The 17307-nt window shown below is 36.6% G+C and overlaps 2 protein-coding genes across 2 annotated transcripts in view; one reads left to right on the top strand and one right to left on the bottom strand.

Moving 5' to 3' along the window:
* LOC137395109 (exosome complex component RRP4-like) overlaps window positions 1–3873 on the top strand; it is a 17629-nt gene extending 13756 nt beyond the window's left edge. Inside the window, exons 7-8 of the mRNA XM_068081907.1 lie at window positions 3080–3208; window positions 3699–3873. Of these exons, the coding sequence (XP_067938008.1) occupies window positions 3080–3208; window positions 3699–3776 (207 nt within the window). The 3' untranslated portion in view covers window positions 3777–3873. The remainder of the gene's footprint in view (window positions 1–3079; window positions 3209–3698) is intronic.
* LOC137395110 (NADH:(hydroxy)cinnamate reductase subunit CrdA-like) lies at window positions 3831–17307 on the bottom strand. Its single transcript, XM_068081908.1, has 5 exons — window positions 17151–17307; window positions 6120–6305; window positions 5792–5884; window positions 4563–4706; window positions 3831–4136 (listed from the first exon to the last, which is right to left on the bottom strand). The coding sequence occupies exons 2-5, from the start codon at window positions 6244–6246 to the stop codon at window positions 3907–3909; spliced, it is 594 nt and encodes a 197-aa protein (XP_067938009.1). The 5' UTR covers window positions 6247–6305; window positions 17151–17307; the 3' UTR covers window positions 3831–3906.

The raw sequence follows: 17307 nt of genomic DNA, 5'->3' as shown, positions 1-17307 counted from the left end.
TACTGTAAACTCCAAATATGAAGTCTACTGAAATTGTTGGCCTGCTCAGACTATGCATGCACATATGCAGCTATACATGTCAATAATGTTGGGGAGAACAATGAAAATCTGCAATGTGTTTTACAGCTAGTCTACAATGCATCAGTCTCAAACCACTCAAATTGGAGTTGTCCTATTTTTGTACAGAGAACTGATAATGAAATTGACATTTCTAGGCAAACTGAAGTTCTTCAAACTGGCAGTATTGAAAAATTTCGCATCTTTCAAGAGATTCTACAAAATATTTTGCTATCGCCTGCATTTATTAAATGGAGACTACATGCTGGAAACACTAATCATGGCTCACCAGTTCTTCGTCTATAGCCTGTGTTTTGACATGGTATATGGAAACAGTGCAGCAGTAATGTGGCTGTGTTGATAAAATTTATATGTATAACAGCACAGGCCGTACAATGTTAAGGCAGATACAGCATTAGCGCCTGACAATAATAAAACATATGCCAACATGATAGCCTTTTTATGAGATACAATAAAGAAAACGAATGCATGAAAATATATATATATATATAGGCCTACTGATAAATGTGTCAGAAAATGCTGCATGGGGATAATATATAGGTATAGCAGAACATGAAGAACATAGCATGACATAACAATAACACAATGTTAATTCAACGCAACACTTGCGGATAGACATTTTTTGTTCTTCTGTCGGGAGTATGAACAGTTTTCGGCTTGTGCCTACTTTTGAGCAGGCAACGTACAACTGGCCATGGCTAAAGTAGGGTGACAGTAAGTCGATACCTGCTGCCCTCTTTCTTCTCACGGTCGCCTATTCCAACGCTCGGAGTACCCGTGCAAGCTCTGTAGTAGTAAGTTACATTACTAGAAGCTGGAGAAAAATTAGTAACTCAGCTGCGGAAGGAAATGAACATGCTTACTATCACGAACAGTGGCAAATCCCAAGTTTTCAAGTAGTGGAGGTGTGGCAATTCATAGACAATACAACATTGAATGAGAAGTATTTACCTTTTTTAAGTAGAAATTTAGTAGGTAAAATGCAGTAGCAGTACCCGTGCAAGTTCTGTAGTAGCTGGAAAAAATGAAAGTAACTCAGCCGCGGAAGGAAATGAACATGTTTACGATCATCAACAGTGGAAGATGCAATGTTTTTAAGTAGTGCAGATGTGGCAATTCACAGACGATACAACATTGAATGAGAAGTACTTACCTTTTAGAAGTAGACATTTAGTAGGTAATTTTCGAAGCGAAAACTATTGTCTAGGTGGCCGGAAAAGACGAACGCTCACGTGACCTTCCGTTGGCAGTAAATATTAATTTACTAATTAAATTTACTACTCATTAATTTATTTGATGAGTAGTAAATTTTATTTAATTTTATCGATTTATTTACTACTCATATTAATTCAGTAGGCTTCGTACGACCGAATCGGAAAAAGGAAAGACTGCTCTATAAGGTGGACTTACACACACAGACAGATTTTTTTGCCGTTTATATAGTAGATCTACATGTACATTTAACAATGTTGTGTAAAGCTCATTGCACTTATTGATATGTGTGTTACAGTTTGCAGCCAAAACTAGCTTTTTATGTGCAATTGAATGTACGTTTTACAATTTTAAGTTCAATTAGAGGTTTTACGGTAACTGAGCAAGGGGCAACTGAAAACTTGTTTCAATCTTTATTTCTTCAGGGCTCAACACAATATTTTGTAGTGCAAATGTCCATTGATTGAAACTTTTTCATGTTTACTATAGAGAATATGTATTCGAATAGCTTGTAATCATCAAATTTTTCATGGACAGTCATTTTGATTTATCCTCCTAGGTTGCTCGTTTTGTTGACTGTTATCCATTTTGCTGGGGAAACGACATAAACATAACTTTCGGTAAAAGTTAATAAAGCCATCGCCTAGCAACAATAAAAAAGCACATGAACACTGCTACCTTCAAAATATTGTCGTTAAGATATTTATCTTCAACTAATAAATGACATATGAAATGATTATCTGAAAGGTATTTCTTTTTGCTACAAGCCAAACAAATACAAAATCGCGATTCTATTACAAAGATGTCAAATGGCAAAACCAGTCAGCAAGCGATTTGGCTTTTGAAATGAAAGAACAAAAATTTTATTTGATCTTGTGGTGGGCAGCGATTGTTTGACTGATCAATACAATAATAATTTACATGATAGTAGCGGTTTAAACCCTAAAGATTTGAGTTTATGGAAAAAAGTCTTGGTTATGGTAGCTCGGACAATGATAATACTATATTCGCTTGTGTTTTCGTTGCGAATACTGAAAAAAGTGCCTCATAATAGCAACTCCAATACAAGTAATACTCATGCTACTGGATCTAATACACCAGTTACTACTGAGGGATCAGAAAATGAAGCATATATAATCACATAGCCTTTTAATGGTTGAAAAAATGTAGCTGACTTAATTGGTGACCAGCCTTAATCGTTCTACAATTTTTCCTCTCACTCTTTGTCCAACTTCACACCACCTGCTGATACATACCACGATAGAATATTTCGATTACTTTTTCCTTCCTACTGAGCCAAGTGGAAGTAATTTGTAGAATTTATTGTAGCGGAATCTAACAAGTATAACGAGTATGCTGTAGTTGAAGAACTCCAATCTTTGGATTTGGAGAGAACTCCAGAGATTGGAGTTCTCTAACCACTGTCCACACTGCATTTATGGTTAATTGCAATAGTGTAGCAATGCAGGTCAATTATTGGACTGTGTCTGAACAGGGTTTTATGAAAAGTTCCAAACAAGGTAACTTACTTTAATAGAGAGCATCACATACAAAACCATCCAGTAAATATTAGCCATGCATGTTCATAGAATACCGACATTATTGAATGGGCAACAAAAAATTACACAACTTTCGGCCATTGTTCAGGGCCATTTACCCGGCGAAAGGGTTAGGTGGCAGTATATGGTAGATAGGAAGCTACGAGCAGACTCTCACCAATGAGTCAGTCGACAGCAGCGGATGTTATTTTGTTACATGATGACTTGCAACCTTTATGCTTGTTTTTCAGCCAGTGAGTGAGCAGAATAGAGAGGTTATTGTGCGAATGAAGAACTCGATACTTTGTCTTGCCCACTACAAGATGATGCTATATGATACAAGTATTTACTATGCCTATGAAGCATCTTCACAATACCAGGTAGATATTGTTGTGCTTGTCACGGTTTCCTAATACGGCACATATTTAGTTTTTGTGTTAGCAATTTATGGAGGTGCGCTTGTCTTCCATAGACTGTGATGTCTCATATTCAAACCATCTTGCAAAGCAACAAGTATCAGTAAAAATCAATTCTAATTAGAAAAACAATGTCTTTTGCACAAATTCACTGCAAAATTGAGTGATTATTTAAAAGGTATTAATTTTTATAACTATTCATTGTAGTGAAAAAACGTCCAAGAATTGTGTGTATTCCACCATTTTTAGTTGTCACAAATGGCCGTGTGCGGGCAACCAGGATGTCAATTGGCATGGGGAGTGTATAATCAATTGGTATTGCTTGGGAAAGCACTGGAATCAGTTGTCCTAGAGATCATTCAATGTGTACGCGCTGTCTGCACGTGACAATGTTGCTGATAAAAACCTTGCAACTTTTCATACACTATGTGATTCTCGTCCCATTAATTTTCAGTTGTATGAGATGGTGAAGCCCGAAGCGAAGAGAGATATCGTAAGCTTAACGAGGCAGAGATTGGATAGTGAAATGTGAAGACTTGCATTGAGGACCAGCCAGCACTATACTATACAATGACTACGACAAAAATTTTAATTATAGATTTTACAAATATATTTGTGATATACTTTCATGTACATTTGGTTGATACAAACGCAAAGAGAATTTATAGGCTGGCATCAGAATCTCTGGCCACCTTCAGGGCTCTTGTGTACCACTCAAGTTCATTGAGGTGTTTCTCAGCCCCGCTAACAAGGTGATCATCCAACGGTTTGCCATCCTCTGTCAGTGTATCCTGAACCTTTGGCATGCCAAACACATTTGGTATGCTGACAGTATTTATCTCCCCCAGCAAGCACCTGCCCTGCATCGCTGCTCTTATGCCACCATACATGCCTAAAAATAGAATTCCCTGCGATAAAAATTAATGTACTAGTTTAAGCTTGCGGCAAACGCGCTTTTGTCTGTTTTTTATTTTGCGCTACTGGAAGATACTATCCATATCAAACACCTCTAGTCTTGCTTGCCTTAAGTAAAACAGACCACCAGCCAGCTGGATCACCACTTTATGCATAGTAGCAACATCTGCTTGTTTACTTGTACACTTGCATGAGTCTTCTATCCATGAAGATGACGATAGATACAAAAATGTGTACCGATTCTTTAAAAAAAGTTAGGGAGAAATCTCTAGTTCCCTAATTCTTTCCACACAGCAAATATAAATGTATTGCTAAAAACATTCCATGCCAGATGTTCCGGCATGTTCTAGCATCTTCATAAATTTGTCACATCAAATTTGATGGACTTCTACTAAGAACTTACCTGCAGAATAACAGATTATACTGCTCGTTCTTTTGCTATACGCGAATGGAGAGAAATGGGCTATGGTGTTGAGCAGTCCTGGAGGGAGACAATTATTGTACTCGCATGTTATGATCACAAATGCATCTGCTGCCTTGATCTTGGCTACAATAGCGGAATTGAACGAGCAGTGAAAATGTATATAGCGTCAATGTATACAAGATATGTATATGTGTATAGCATATAGCGTGAGGCTGGCCAAGTTTAATTAGCAGAATATGAGCAATACCATCAACACCACCAAAAACGCATCAACAACACACCGAGCATACACCAAAAACGCATCAACAACACACCGAGCACACACCAACAACGCATCAACAACACACCAAGCACACACCAACAACAAGTCTATCAGATGTCCATACAATCAGTATGGACATTAGGAATTATCCTGATGTCTATACAGATTCCTAAACTAGCTAGGATTTATCTACAATCACTGGTTGCTGCAGTTACAGTTTTTTATTTGTTATATGTCAACTGATTCCAATACTAATTGAAAAAAAATTGCATTCTTTTGTATGCAATTTATTGGGCAATATGAAATTAAAGGTAACCTAAAATATTGGAAAAAGGGATTGTTAAAATTTCCAAATAAATTTTCCTTAAATTTTTAAATACATCATGTCAAACAGCACATTAAACTTTACCAACTTTTCAAAACAGCGTTTCAGCTATTAACTACTTTATTTGCTATGTAGCATGTATTTTAAAATGAAAGGCGCTTATTCGAAAGCGTTGCATCATGCTATCTTAAATTACGGGTAATATGGCTATAAGGTTCTCACTATGTCTCGACGCTTGAAGAGTAAGCAGATGCCTTGCAACAAATTTATTACAAACATGTATTTGCATTCTTTGATTTATTATTTTATTTAATAAATATATTATACTGATTAAAATCAAGTTGAATAGCACAAAAAGGAGTAACTCTGCTCTAGCTACGTAAGCTGTTGTGTGTCACAAGATTTGCATGCTTTCATAGTTGGCAAAGCCGCAAAACAAGAGTTACTCGTAATTCTCATGTGTTGTATGGTGGAAGGTAAACTTCTTCTCACAGTTACTCTCACAGATCTTCGCTAGCGTAGACTGTGGCCGATAAACGCTTTACATAACTTCTGCGGTGCCATATAGAATTACTTTTAACACCACAGAACTCTGCTTCAAATTCAAAATGGTACACAAACCTGCAATATCGTTTAGTACTGGAGGAACATCATCTGGGTTCTTGTAAAAGAAAACGGGTGTTTGTAAAACTGGCAAATTCACCTCAAGTGGATCTGTAAAAAAAATTGTTCGATAACCACATCTGTCATTAGTAACTAATGCCAACCACAAATTAGGGATTTAACTCACCCTTCTATCATCATAGAGTTATCTTGATAACTCTATAGTCATATCTTGATGTTATAGTGAGTACCCGCTTGTTTTTTCCTCAAGTGAAGCTGGCAATAAACTTGAGCATAAATAAAATAACTCTTTATTCAAAAAGGAGTGAAATTATTATATGTTTACCAACAATATCACATTCCCATCCTCTCCGCTTCATTTCTGATGTCACAAATGTGAGAACTCGAGTAGCAAGTCTCGGCTCTCGAGCACTTCCTAATAGCAAGCAAGCTCTTAATCCAGTAGCGGACATGTTACTTCCTTACTTGTAGCGATCTTTAGCAGTGAGTAGCAAAGAAGGCAGGCCAGTGACTGCAGCAAATCAGTTTGGAATAATCATGCGTCACTAATTTCTAAATATAACAACCATACAAACTATTGCGGTAAACATCGCTCTGCTTGACTGGAAATGCGTATATTACAGAAACGCTCTAGCACACATTTGCACTAACTTAGAATTAAAGCAAACGTATAACATTTTAAAAATACAAGCTTTTTATGATGGCCTCCTTGTGGCATTGTAGAGAGCTTTTAACATTCTGGGAACTGAACCTAGACCTGACTATTTTTCATAAGCAGGCAAATCTTTGAAATATTTAGTTATCTAGCTTTCATTGAAAACTAAGCCAGGCATGTGCTAGATGCTCTTTCATGACACAACAGTAACACGTTTAATACCTGATTACGTAAAGCAGCTGAATATTACACATTTTACTCTTCAAAAGGAATATACATGTATATATAAAAGGCATGATCAATCCAGAATTATTACCACATAAAAAGTTGGCCAGATTTTAAGCCTATGTAAAGTAGATTTTACTAGGTTTGCAGAACCTAGTATAGTTTGCAGAACTAACGCACAGCTAGTATCCTATACTACACTTCACTAATAAGGGTATAGTACTATAGTACTACTACCCTTGGCCCTTGTCAGCGCTACTATCTGATAACAAGAGTGTTATGTTTACATTACTTTGGTATTAATAACTAAACGTTTAGAATCATCTGTCTATTATTTGGTAAACAGACAGTAAAGCACTGATACAACATCATTCATTCCAAAAAAGTAACTAGCAAAAACACTTGATAAAATCCTGTCTTTTAAACTGTGCAACGCAGCAAACAGCTATTAAATGAAACAGAATGCAATACAAAAAAATATATTGCAAACATGGAAAACATGAAGACTGTTGATAGTTTTACATAATCTTGTACAATTTGCAATTCTATGAAAAAATACAATACTATCTTCTCTATTATTGCACTTGCCCAATGACTGGCACATCATTATTGATTATTTTTTTGTTTTTGATCAAGTCACAGCAGATTTATCCATGTATTTGCGAAAAAATACATTTTAACATTATTCAATGCAAACTGCAATGCAAAAAATTATGCCAACATTGCTCTAATGAATTCAAAAGGTGTCAAGTCTTTGAAAATGATAAGTCGGCTACAGAGAGAAGAGGTGCGACATGTGCAATTTCAGTCGCTTAGTCACGCTTTAGTCACACAATACAAGTTACGATACACAATACAAGTTACGATATGATTAACAAATACAGTTCCAAATGAATGAGAGAAAACTTGTTGAAAGCTTTAGATTAGAGCTAATGTAAGAAAGTTAATGAGTCATTTTTAGCTTTACTGAAAAATCACATCAGTTGGTCAATCTATATAAATATCACAGGATATCATCTGTCCAGCTATAGCGATTAAACTCTGGGAATGAAAAATGCGCTTAATACTGGATTTGAACTCATGAAGATTGCAACCGCAAGCTTGTAGACAAGTGCATCCAACAACAAGGCTACGCCATTCCCACCATTCCCATTGCTCTTACCGTATACTGTGTACCCTGTTCGTGATTGCACACGCTAAATTAATAATTAATACAGTGCTTCCAATATAATAATATTACTACTTCTAATCTTGTGTGTAACATTACTACCTGTATTAAACACTTCTAGTTTTGTGTGTAACATTACTATCTGTATTAAAGACCTCTAGTTTTGTGTGTCACATTACTATCTGTATTAAAGACCTCTAGTTTTGTGTGTAACATTACTACCTGTATTAAAGACCTCTAGTTTTGTGTGTAACATTACTACCTGTATTAAAGACCTCTAGTTTTGTGTGTCACATTACTATCTGTATTAAAGACCTCTAGTTTTGTGTGTCACATTACTATCTGTATTAAAGACCTCTAGTTTTGTGTGTAACATTACTACCTGTATTAAAAACCTCTAGTTTTGTGTGTAACATTACTACCTGTATTAAACACCTCTAGTTTTGTGTGTAACATTACTATCTGTATTAAAGACCTCTAGTTTTGTGTGTCACATTACTATCTGTATTAAAGACCTCTAGTTTTGTGTGTAACATTACTACCTGTATTAAAGACCTCTAGTTTTGTGTGTAACATTACTATATGTATTAAAGACCTCTAGTCTTGTATGTCACATTACTATCTGTATTAAAGACATAGATATAGTAAACCCTAGATATGCGAATAATCAAAACAAGTGAGGCCTATAATTAGCATGACGAAACGTCATGGTGATGTGCAAAGCGAATCAGCTGATCTATTAACTCCTATTGACTTAGCACTAAAAACTGCTCATTTTTTCCATAGTTTGTGCATCTGAGACTGCATATTTTATTGAAAATATGTAAAACTTATACACAGTAATACTTCAACTTACGAGTGCCCTAGCATACGAGAAACTTGAGGTACGAGCCAGCTTTTAAGCAAGTTTTAACACACGAGCCATGTTTGAGATACGAGCACATGAATCAGTTGCCAAGTATGTCGGAGGTGTTTTATGAGAGCAGCATCACTCTGTATTTTTCAACTGCTCAGATTATACTTTTGTACCATGTTATTTGTGCGCGATTTTCAGTGCTGAATTATGCGAATTAAAAGTACCATGCGTAGACCGAAAGTTTGCCAGTAAAAGGATAGATAATGCAAAGAAAAAGCGAATGATAATTGATATTAAACGGAAAATTATTGAAAAATATGTATGCGTGATTGAGCTATATTGCTTTTGAGATATGTTTGCTTTTAAGTTTGTCTTTTAAGACTTGGATAAAATCCAAATTTATCAAAGTCAACTGTTGTAATGAAGAATAACTGATTTCTCCCTCTCTGGCAAATGCTAGCGTTAGCTGCTATTGTATGTATTTAATTTTACATTTTAATTTATCACATTTCTTGCATTATTTTTTATTTGTTGCTTTTTGAAAGCATGTGGTAAGTTAGGACAATAACCAACATGTTCTTTCTGTTACAATATATTGTTTTGAGTGTTTTATTTGCATTTTTAGAGTATGGTAACCAATCAATATATATTTAATTGTTTTATATATAAATAAATTGCACCAACATGCGAGTAAATTGACATATGAGCTCAGTCTCTGAATGCATTAAGCTTGTAAGTCGAAGTATGACTGTAATGCCTTTGGATGAGAAAGGCAAGAATCTTACACACACGGTAATGAATAATACCAATGATTTAGAAGCTTCTATATCATTGATAATACAAAGAGTGACCAAATAGAAATTAAACTAATAACAAACTAATGAATCAAATGAGATTTAGAAGCAGTTACAAGTAGTTGGAAGCAGTTAGAAGCAGATAGTTTTTGTCTATGGTTGGTTGAACTAGATTCCTGCTTTGAAGCGGCATAGTGTATTCTGATTTTAGTATAGCGATTTACTATAGTTTTGAGTAGACTGTTGGCATGCACTGTACATGTAAAACCTTGATTGAGGTTATGTAATAAGACATATATGTTATTGTCTGTGATGTTACTTGTTTAAAAGCTCTCTGTGTGATACCATAGCTCTCCATGTGTGAACGTAGGCACTTTTCTGTAGCAATACATATTCGGCCTATCAATCTGGTCACCAATCAACCAGGATCACTCAATGTGATCCTGGTTGATCTTAAAGGTTAGGAAGTAGTTGATGTAAGGGTAGTTGCTGAAAAGATATTGAGCAATGTCATGTACAGATTTGGCTGCTGACTCAAAACCAATGACGAAATGATGATGATTTTCCTATTATTTTCCACTAGCAGCTTTCAGCTTGGTGTCTTTAATCTGCATAGATAGCTTATGATATTGTTGAGAACTTCTTGTTTTGAGTTGAAGTTCTGTCTTGTTATGGGCAATTCAGGATATACCTGGGGTGTTTTGGTCTCTTCTGATGACATTTCACTAAGAATTTGGTCTTATTGTTACGTTTATGACTTAAAAACTAGTTGGACAAGCGTGCTTCCACTACTAAACTTATTGCTCAATAGAAGGCTCTGATGCTGTGATGCACATCACTACGACGTAACGTCGTGAAAACAACAGCCAATTATAGGCCTGACTTTTACTCCATTGTAATGATAGCTATTCGCCAATCTAGGGTTTACTATATCTATGATTAAAGACCTCTAGTTTTGTGTGTAACATTACTATCTATATTAAAGACCTCTAGTTTTGTGTGTAACATTACTATCTGTATTAAAGACCTCTAGTTTTGTGTGTCACATTACTATCTGTATTAAAGACCTCTAGTCTTGTATGTCGCATTACTATCTGTATTAAATGCATGCAGTCCTTTATATCACATTACTATCTGTACGAACACCATTAGTTTAGTGTGGCGCTTTACTGTAGTAAAATCCTCTGGTCTTATTTACGACATTAATGTATGTATTAAACGCCTCTATTCTTGCGGGTCACATTACTATGAGTATTAAGACTAGAGACTATTAATAACTAATCTTAAAATTTCTTCCTAAACTCACTTTTAAATTTAAAATATTATGAAAGTTATTATTTATTACCTAATAATCTTTGATGAATATTCGATCAACAATTATCCTTTAAAACAAATATTCGTTCCAGAACCTGATTTGCGTGTTCTACAAACTTTGGTAAGTACAGATGCTACCTTGTTTGCGAACATTCGTGTTACGAATAACAGTATATACGAACATGGTTGTGCGTACAGAGGCTACCCTATAACCCTTTAAAACTATATTTAACAATGTTGCGTTAAAACTAATTGCACTCATTGATGTTTGCTACAGTTTGCAGCCAAACTGGCTTTTCATATGCAATAGAGGAGACATGAGCATCGCACCATTGTAAGCCGAATTTATACATGCTTATATACATGCTTTTTACATGCAAAAACTTGCATGCTTAAAAGTTATATAATAACCTATCAAATGCTACAAATATATATTCAAGAACAAATGACATGAACAAACCATAATTATAATACATGCAAAAACAAAATTAACATTTAATTAACAAAAATATGTGCTTCATTAGCTCAACGGGCTGCATTCTGATTGTTGCTTTCGTATGGAACGATTTATCTTCTGAACGTTCAATACTTTTCAAAGTGTTTGCTGACCTAACTTTTTTTTGCATTGCTGAATATATGTAGTTACGTCTCAGGAAAAACTTACCCTGCTTTGTACATTGCAGAAACGCTGAGCTACGAATTCCGTTTATTATCAGTCAAGTACGGAGAAAAAGTATAAAGACACAGAATTTTCTTACAAAGGAAAATGGCAAAATGCGAAAAAGTTTAGCTTCAAGTAGATGATGCAAATTTTCTTCCCACCCACAACTGCTGGACAAACAAAGAGATGCAATCATTTTAAAGATTTTGGGAAAAATTTAAGCCACTATTGTATTAATTGGCAGTGTAACTTTTTTTAAATTTTTTGCTTGATGTATTTCTCATAAGTTTTTGGTTATTCACTGTAAATACTGTTGTATTCGTTATATGCGACCTTAATCATAAGCTATTATCGGATTGTCATTAGTACTGAATATATTAACGTTTTACAGTAGCAAGTAGAAACCGGAAGAGTACTTAATTACCCATAACTCCCAGGTTATCTCCAGCATAGAAAGCAGCAATACATATAAACAATATTGATGTCTATGCATAATTGATACGAAATAAGGCTAACTCAAACTAAGTAAATAATGCAACATCTCCCTATCAGTTATATACTCGGCTCAAACTAAAGCTTCTGAACATACAACAGTGGTAATAAAATATTATATCGATACCATCAATACAAGTAGCGCAAACCAAGAAAACCAAAGATTTATCAGAAACATAAACAAAGAACCCTGAACCAAATGAAACATTTGGCATCTTACATCATACCCAATATTTAACACACTGAGTTATAATGTAACAGTTAGCATAAAAGGTTCATAACATAGTGAACAGTACGTGTAAAAGTGTTCCATTGAATCATACCACCAATTGGTTGTATATACTCAAAACAGCCTAGCTATACTGATAATCAGCTAGATATCGAGGCGGTTTAGATTGACGACCAGAACATGTAACAGTGCAAGGCTCATCATTAGATAAGGGTTTAATAGCAGATCGGTTACATGTTAAAACTCGACCGTTGTCACACTGCACAGACACTGACCTCATACAGTCATTGGTAGGGTTTTGTACTACACCCTCATGTCTATTGTCACGAATTTAAACTATACTGCCCCTTTCAAGAGGCCTCAACAGTCTCACTTTAGTGTTGTCATGATTGTCCTTTATGTGTAACTTATAAGCATCATTGCTAGCTTTGAAGGCATCATGGTCAGGCAGTGAAGGTTTCAGAGTATTTGGATGAGTAACAACTGTTGTATGTAGTTTTCTCCCCATTAGCAGCTCAGCTGGAGAGTAATGTCCTTGTTGTGGAGAAGATCTATAAGCTAACATAGCCAAATAAGGGTCATCCTCTTTCTTTAACATACGTTTTATAGTTTGTATAGCTCATTTAGCGGCTCCGTTAGCTCTAGGGTAATGAGGACTACTAGTCACATGTGTAAAATCATAGTCCTTAGCAAACAGGGCAAAGTCTGTAGACGAATATTGGGGGCCATTATCAGAAATAAGGCACTCGGGAACACCGTGTCTGGAGAACATGCTCTTCATATGTGCCATGACACCTCTTGAGGAACTATCATTTCCCAGCAAAGCTATTTCAGGAAACCTTGAGTAGTAGTCCACTAACATCAAATATACTTGGCCTTTATAATGAAAGAGATCAGAACCTAACACCTACCAAGGTCTTTCAGGTGTAGCTGTGGGCCTAAGAGGTTCGATAGGCTTAGCGGCTTCTTCTCTACACTTCAGACATTGATTTATCATAGTCTCAATAGCTTTTGACATGTTGGGCCACCATACACAGTTTCTGGCTCTAGACTGACTTTTGGTGATACCGAGATGGCCTTGATGCAAGCCTGCTAGCACATTCCAACGTCTGGGCAAGGGATATAACAATGCGTGTTCCGAACATTAGGAATCCTTTGTTGATGCTTAAAAAGGCTTGTTGATCAATGTAAGGCTTTAGAACTGTGTCAACAGAAGAAAGATAGGATGGCCAACCTTCTTCTACATATGATATGACCTTACGCAACACCTCATCATTTTGTTGTTCCTTACACATGGCTTCTAAACGTCGATCTAATCCATTGAGATGAACTATTTCAGCACTGTAGTGTTCTATCTCTTCAACTCTAGATGTGTCTAATAAATCTGGTTTAGTGCAGGTATGTCTCGACAAAGCATCTGCAGATATGTTATGCTTTCCATTGATATGAGTAATTACATAGTCATACCTCTGAAGTCTAAGCTTGGCACCCTGAATGTGTGCGGGGAGTCTAGCTAAGAACTTATCTCCAAATAGTGTAATGAGGTACTTGTGATCCATTTCAATGGTTACCCGTTTCATGCCCAGAATATACTTCGAGAATTTCTCCATAGCCCAGCAAACTCCGAGAGCTTCTTTCTCTATAGCAGCATACCGCTGCTCAGTTTCACTAAGAGATCGGCTGGCCGTAGCAATTAGCCTTCTTGTTCCATCCTCTTGAATCTGACTGAGAGTTGCCCCTACCCCATGATTAGAGGCATCCGTTGTCACAAAAGTCTGCCTTGTAGAGCTATATGTAGCAAGCACCGGTGGTTTTTTAAACAGGCCTTTCACGTTTTGAAAAGCCATGGTTTGACTATCTCCCCAATACCATCCTCCTTTTGCAACATCTGCATGAAGAAGATCTCTTAGGGGCTTACTTACTTCAGCTAACTTACTAGAAAATTTTGCGAACTGATTTGCTAGACCTAGAAAACTTCTAAGCTCTGTAACTGTTTTGGGGGTGGGAAAGCCCATGATTCCTTGGAGCCTGGGACCAGCATGAATTCCTGTCTTATCAATTATATGACCAAGAAATTGAACCTGTGGCACCCCAAACTGACACTTAGACTTATTAAGTGTCATGCCAGATTCTAAAATCCGCCCAAGCACTTCCTGTAATCTATTGTCATAATCTTTTTTGTCTTTCCCAAAGACCAGCACATCATCCATGTGTATAATTACACCCTCAATTCCAGACAAAATTCTGTTCATCTCTGCTTGAAATATTTCTGGGGAACTGTTCAGGCCTTGAGGAAGTCGTATATAACGAAACCTGCCTTTATGTGTAAGAAATGTGGTAAGCTTACTAGACTCATTGGACAGAGGGATTTGCCAAAATCCGCTGTTTGCATCGATTTTTGAGAACACAGTGCCTCGTTCCAAATTAGCTAAGCTATCTTCTACTGTAGACATCGGATGTACTTCCCGAAGTAAATGTTTATTCAAAGCAGTGTAGTGAGTACATATTCTCACTGACTCTTGATTAGACTTAGGTACTACGACCATTGGTGCTACCCAGGGGGTAGGTTCTTTTATAGGGGCTATAACTTTGTCAACGAGCATTTTCTCTAATGCTTCATCAGCTTTAGCTCTGAGGGGAAAGGCGATAGGTCGGGGGGACATGAATGGCAAAAGGAGTAGAATTGGACTTTAAACAGATACTATACTCTCGGTCTACCTTTCCCAGTCCACGAAACAGACAGCTATCTACTTCCACAGATCCAATCTCACACCGACTATGGTCTACAGATACCAGCTTTAGACTTTCACAAGCTTTTCTACTTAATAATGGTGCCGTTTGCTTATCTATTACATAAATTTCCTCAGAAATAGTCTCTTTTCCAGCACTCATCTTGCATGACATCACCCCTAAGCAACGTAGTGGTGTACGACCAGGTCCATACAATTTCTTAGTAGTTTTGTTGAGACTACCAACACAGTGCCTAGGTCCAAAAACACTGAGTGAGGCTCCAGTGTCTAATTTGAACCTGATTAACTGACTCCTTTTTGTATCAGTATGGACTTTGATATTGGCTAACCAAGAACCTGTTTACACATTATCAACCTGAGAAATCTCCCCAAAGTAAATCTCAGCTGCATCATTAGAACTGTCCTCTGAATGTGTGTCCTGCAGCTCGTGAACAGTTTGCTTACTTTTAGAACGACACACACACTAGCCCAATGATTCCTAAGATCACATTTATTGCATTTTGTTTCAAATGCTGGACATTTACTTTATCCATGCATTTGTCCACACTTGGAACATTTGATACTATCCCCAAAGGACTATCTATTACTATAACTGTCATAAGTGAGCCTGGCACGGACAGCGTTTATCTCAGGTGTGTCTGATTTCATTGTGGTAGTTCCAGCTTTGGAGACCTCGTTTACTCTTACAGCTTTGATAACATAATCTAAAGTAAAGGTTCTATCGGATTCTTGCATAAGCCTTTCTCTCACCTTGGTATCATCCAGACCAAAAAGAAGTTTATCTCTGATAAGTGAATCTCGTTGATTACCAAATTCGCACCAATTGCCAGGTGTCTAAGTTTCATCAAGTAAACATCTATAGCTGTTCCATCTTGCTCATATTTATGAAACTCAAATCTGCTGACAACAATACTAGATCTAGGGTTACAGTATTTCTGAAACTTGGCCAGAACATCATTCGATTTCCGACCTGTTTTACCCTCATCTATTTTAGTAGGTTGATCTTCCCCATCAACCAAAGCCATGAACTCCATCTGACCATAAAGTTCACGAACATCTTCACCCCCACATGCCTAAACAATGCTAATTTACGTCTCTCTGCACACTCTGAAGCATCAACCAAGTTTATTGCTAGCAGATAGTCAGTGAACGCTCTCTTCCAGCGACGCCATTCCGAAGACAAGTCATTAGATCGAAGATTAGCAGTGATGGCGGTACGATTCCCTCCATAATAACTAAGGCATGAGTTACAACATTGCCACCATGTTGTATTCATTAGATGCGACCCTAATCATAAGCTATTATCAGATTGTCATTAGTACTGAATATATTAACGTTTTACAGTAGCAAGTAGAAACCGGAAGAGTACTTTATTACCCATAACTCCCAGGTTATCTCCAGCATAGAAAGCAGCAATACATATAAACAATATTGATGTCTATGCATAATTGATACGAAATAAGGCTAACTCAAACTAAGTAAATAATACAACAAATACCAAATATTGAACAACAATACAACATGGATTACTAGACCTTCAAGTTGTGATAACTCATTCAGCGTAATAGCCTAATGACAATGGCCTATATTAAAAATGCTCATTAAAGCCCCTAGCTGTTGCAATCTTTAACATGATATAAAATATTACTGCATTCATAATAGCAATGATATACAGCCCCCAAGGATAGCCGACGGCTATCATATGGGCGGGGTTTAATGATGGAGCTCTATTAGGATTATTTTGTTTTTGTTGTTTTTGTTTTGTAGGAGCGTGGCGAAAATCCTTGAGTTCGTGACCCGGCTAGCCCGTGGCATTAACATTTTGCGCATTATTTGTTCAAAATTACAGATCCAGGTTGTTATTGGCTAACAAAATATTGTAAGGCCATAGAACCAGTACCTAGAATGCGCATGTTTGTTTTTTGTTTCTTTTACTGACGAGCATTATTTATACATCTGTAAACCAAGCAAGCTGTTTCGCAGCAACATAGTGGACAAGGTTTTTAGTTGTAGTCGTGAATGAAAGGTCTGCATAAAAAACTGCTTACATTTGTGTGGTCATGGAGAAACCAAGGCTACACCTGCATGTTCACAGCAAGTTCGTTAAAGTAAATCTAATACCTATACGTGTAATGTACAATGTAGGGGCAATGCAGTTGGCGCCATAAAGGCAGTTAGAGTCATAACTGTTTTAATAAGGGTATTTACTTACACGAAGTTGTAGTAATAGACCGGTTCCGCGTTTCTTTCAGTTACATACTACCAAATACTGGCCAATAGGCTAACATTTACAGTTCTACCCAATCCACTTAACTGGCTTTATCCACTTACTGTAAATGTTGGGACCGGTTACCCTTGCAACCACCCGC

The sequence above is a fragment of the Watersipora subatra genome, chromosome 4 (assembly GCF_963576615.1).
Source record: "Watersipora subatra chromosome 4, tzWatSuba1.1, whole genome shotgun sequence".
Classification (NCBI taxonomy): Eukaryota; Metazoa; Bryozoa; class Gymnolaemata; order Cheilostomatida; family Watersiporidae; genus Watersipora; species Watersipora subatra.
The sequence above is the reverse complement of the archived record's forward strand: the minus strand, read 5'-3'. Positions and strand labels throughout refer to the sequence as shown.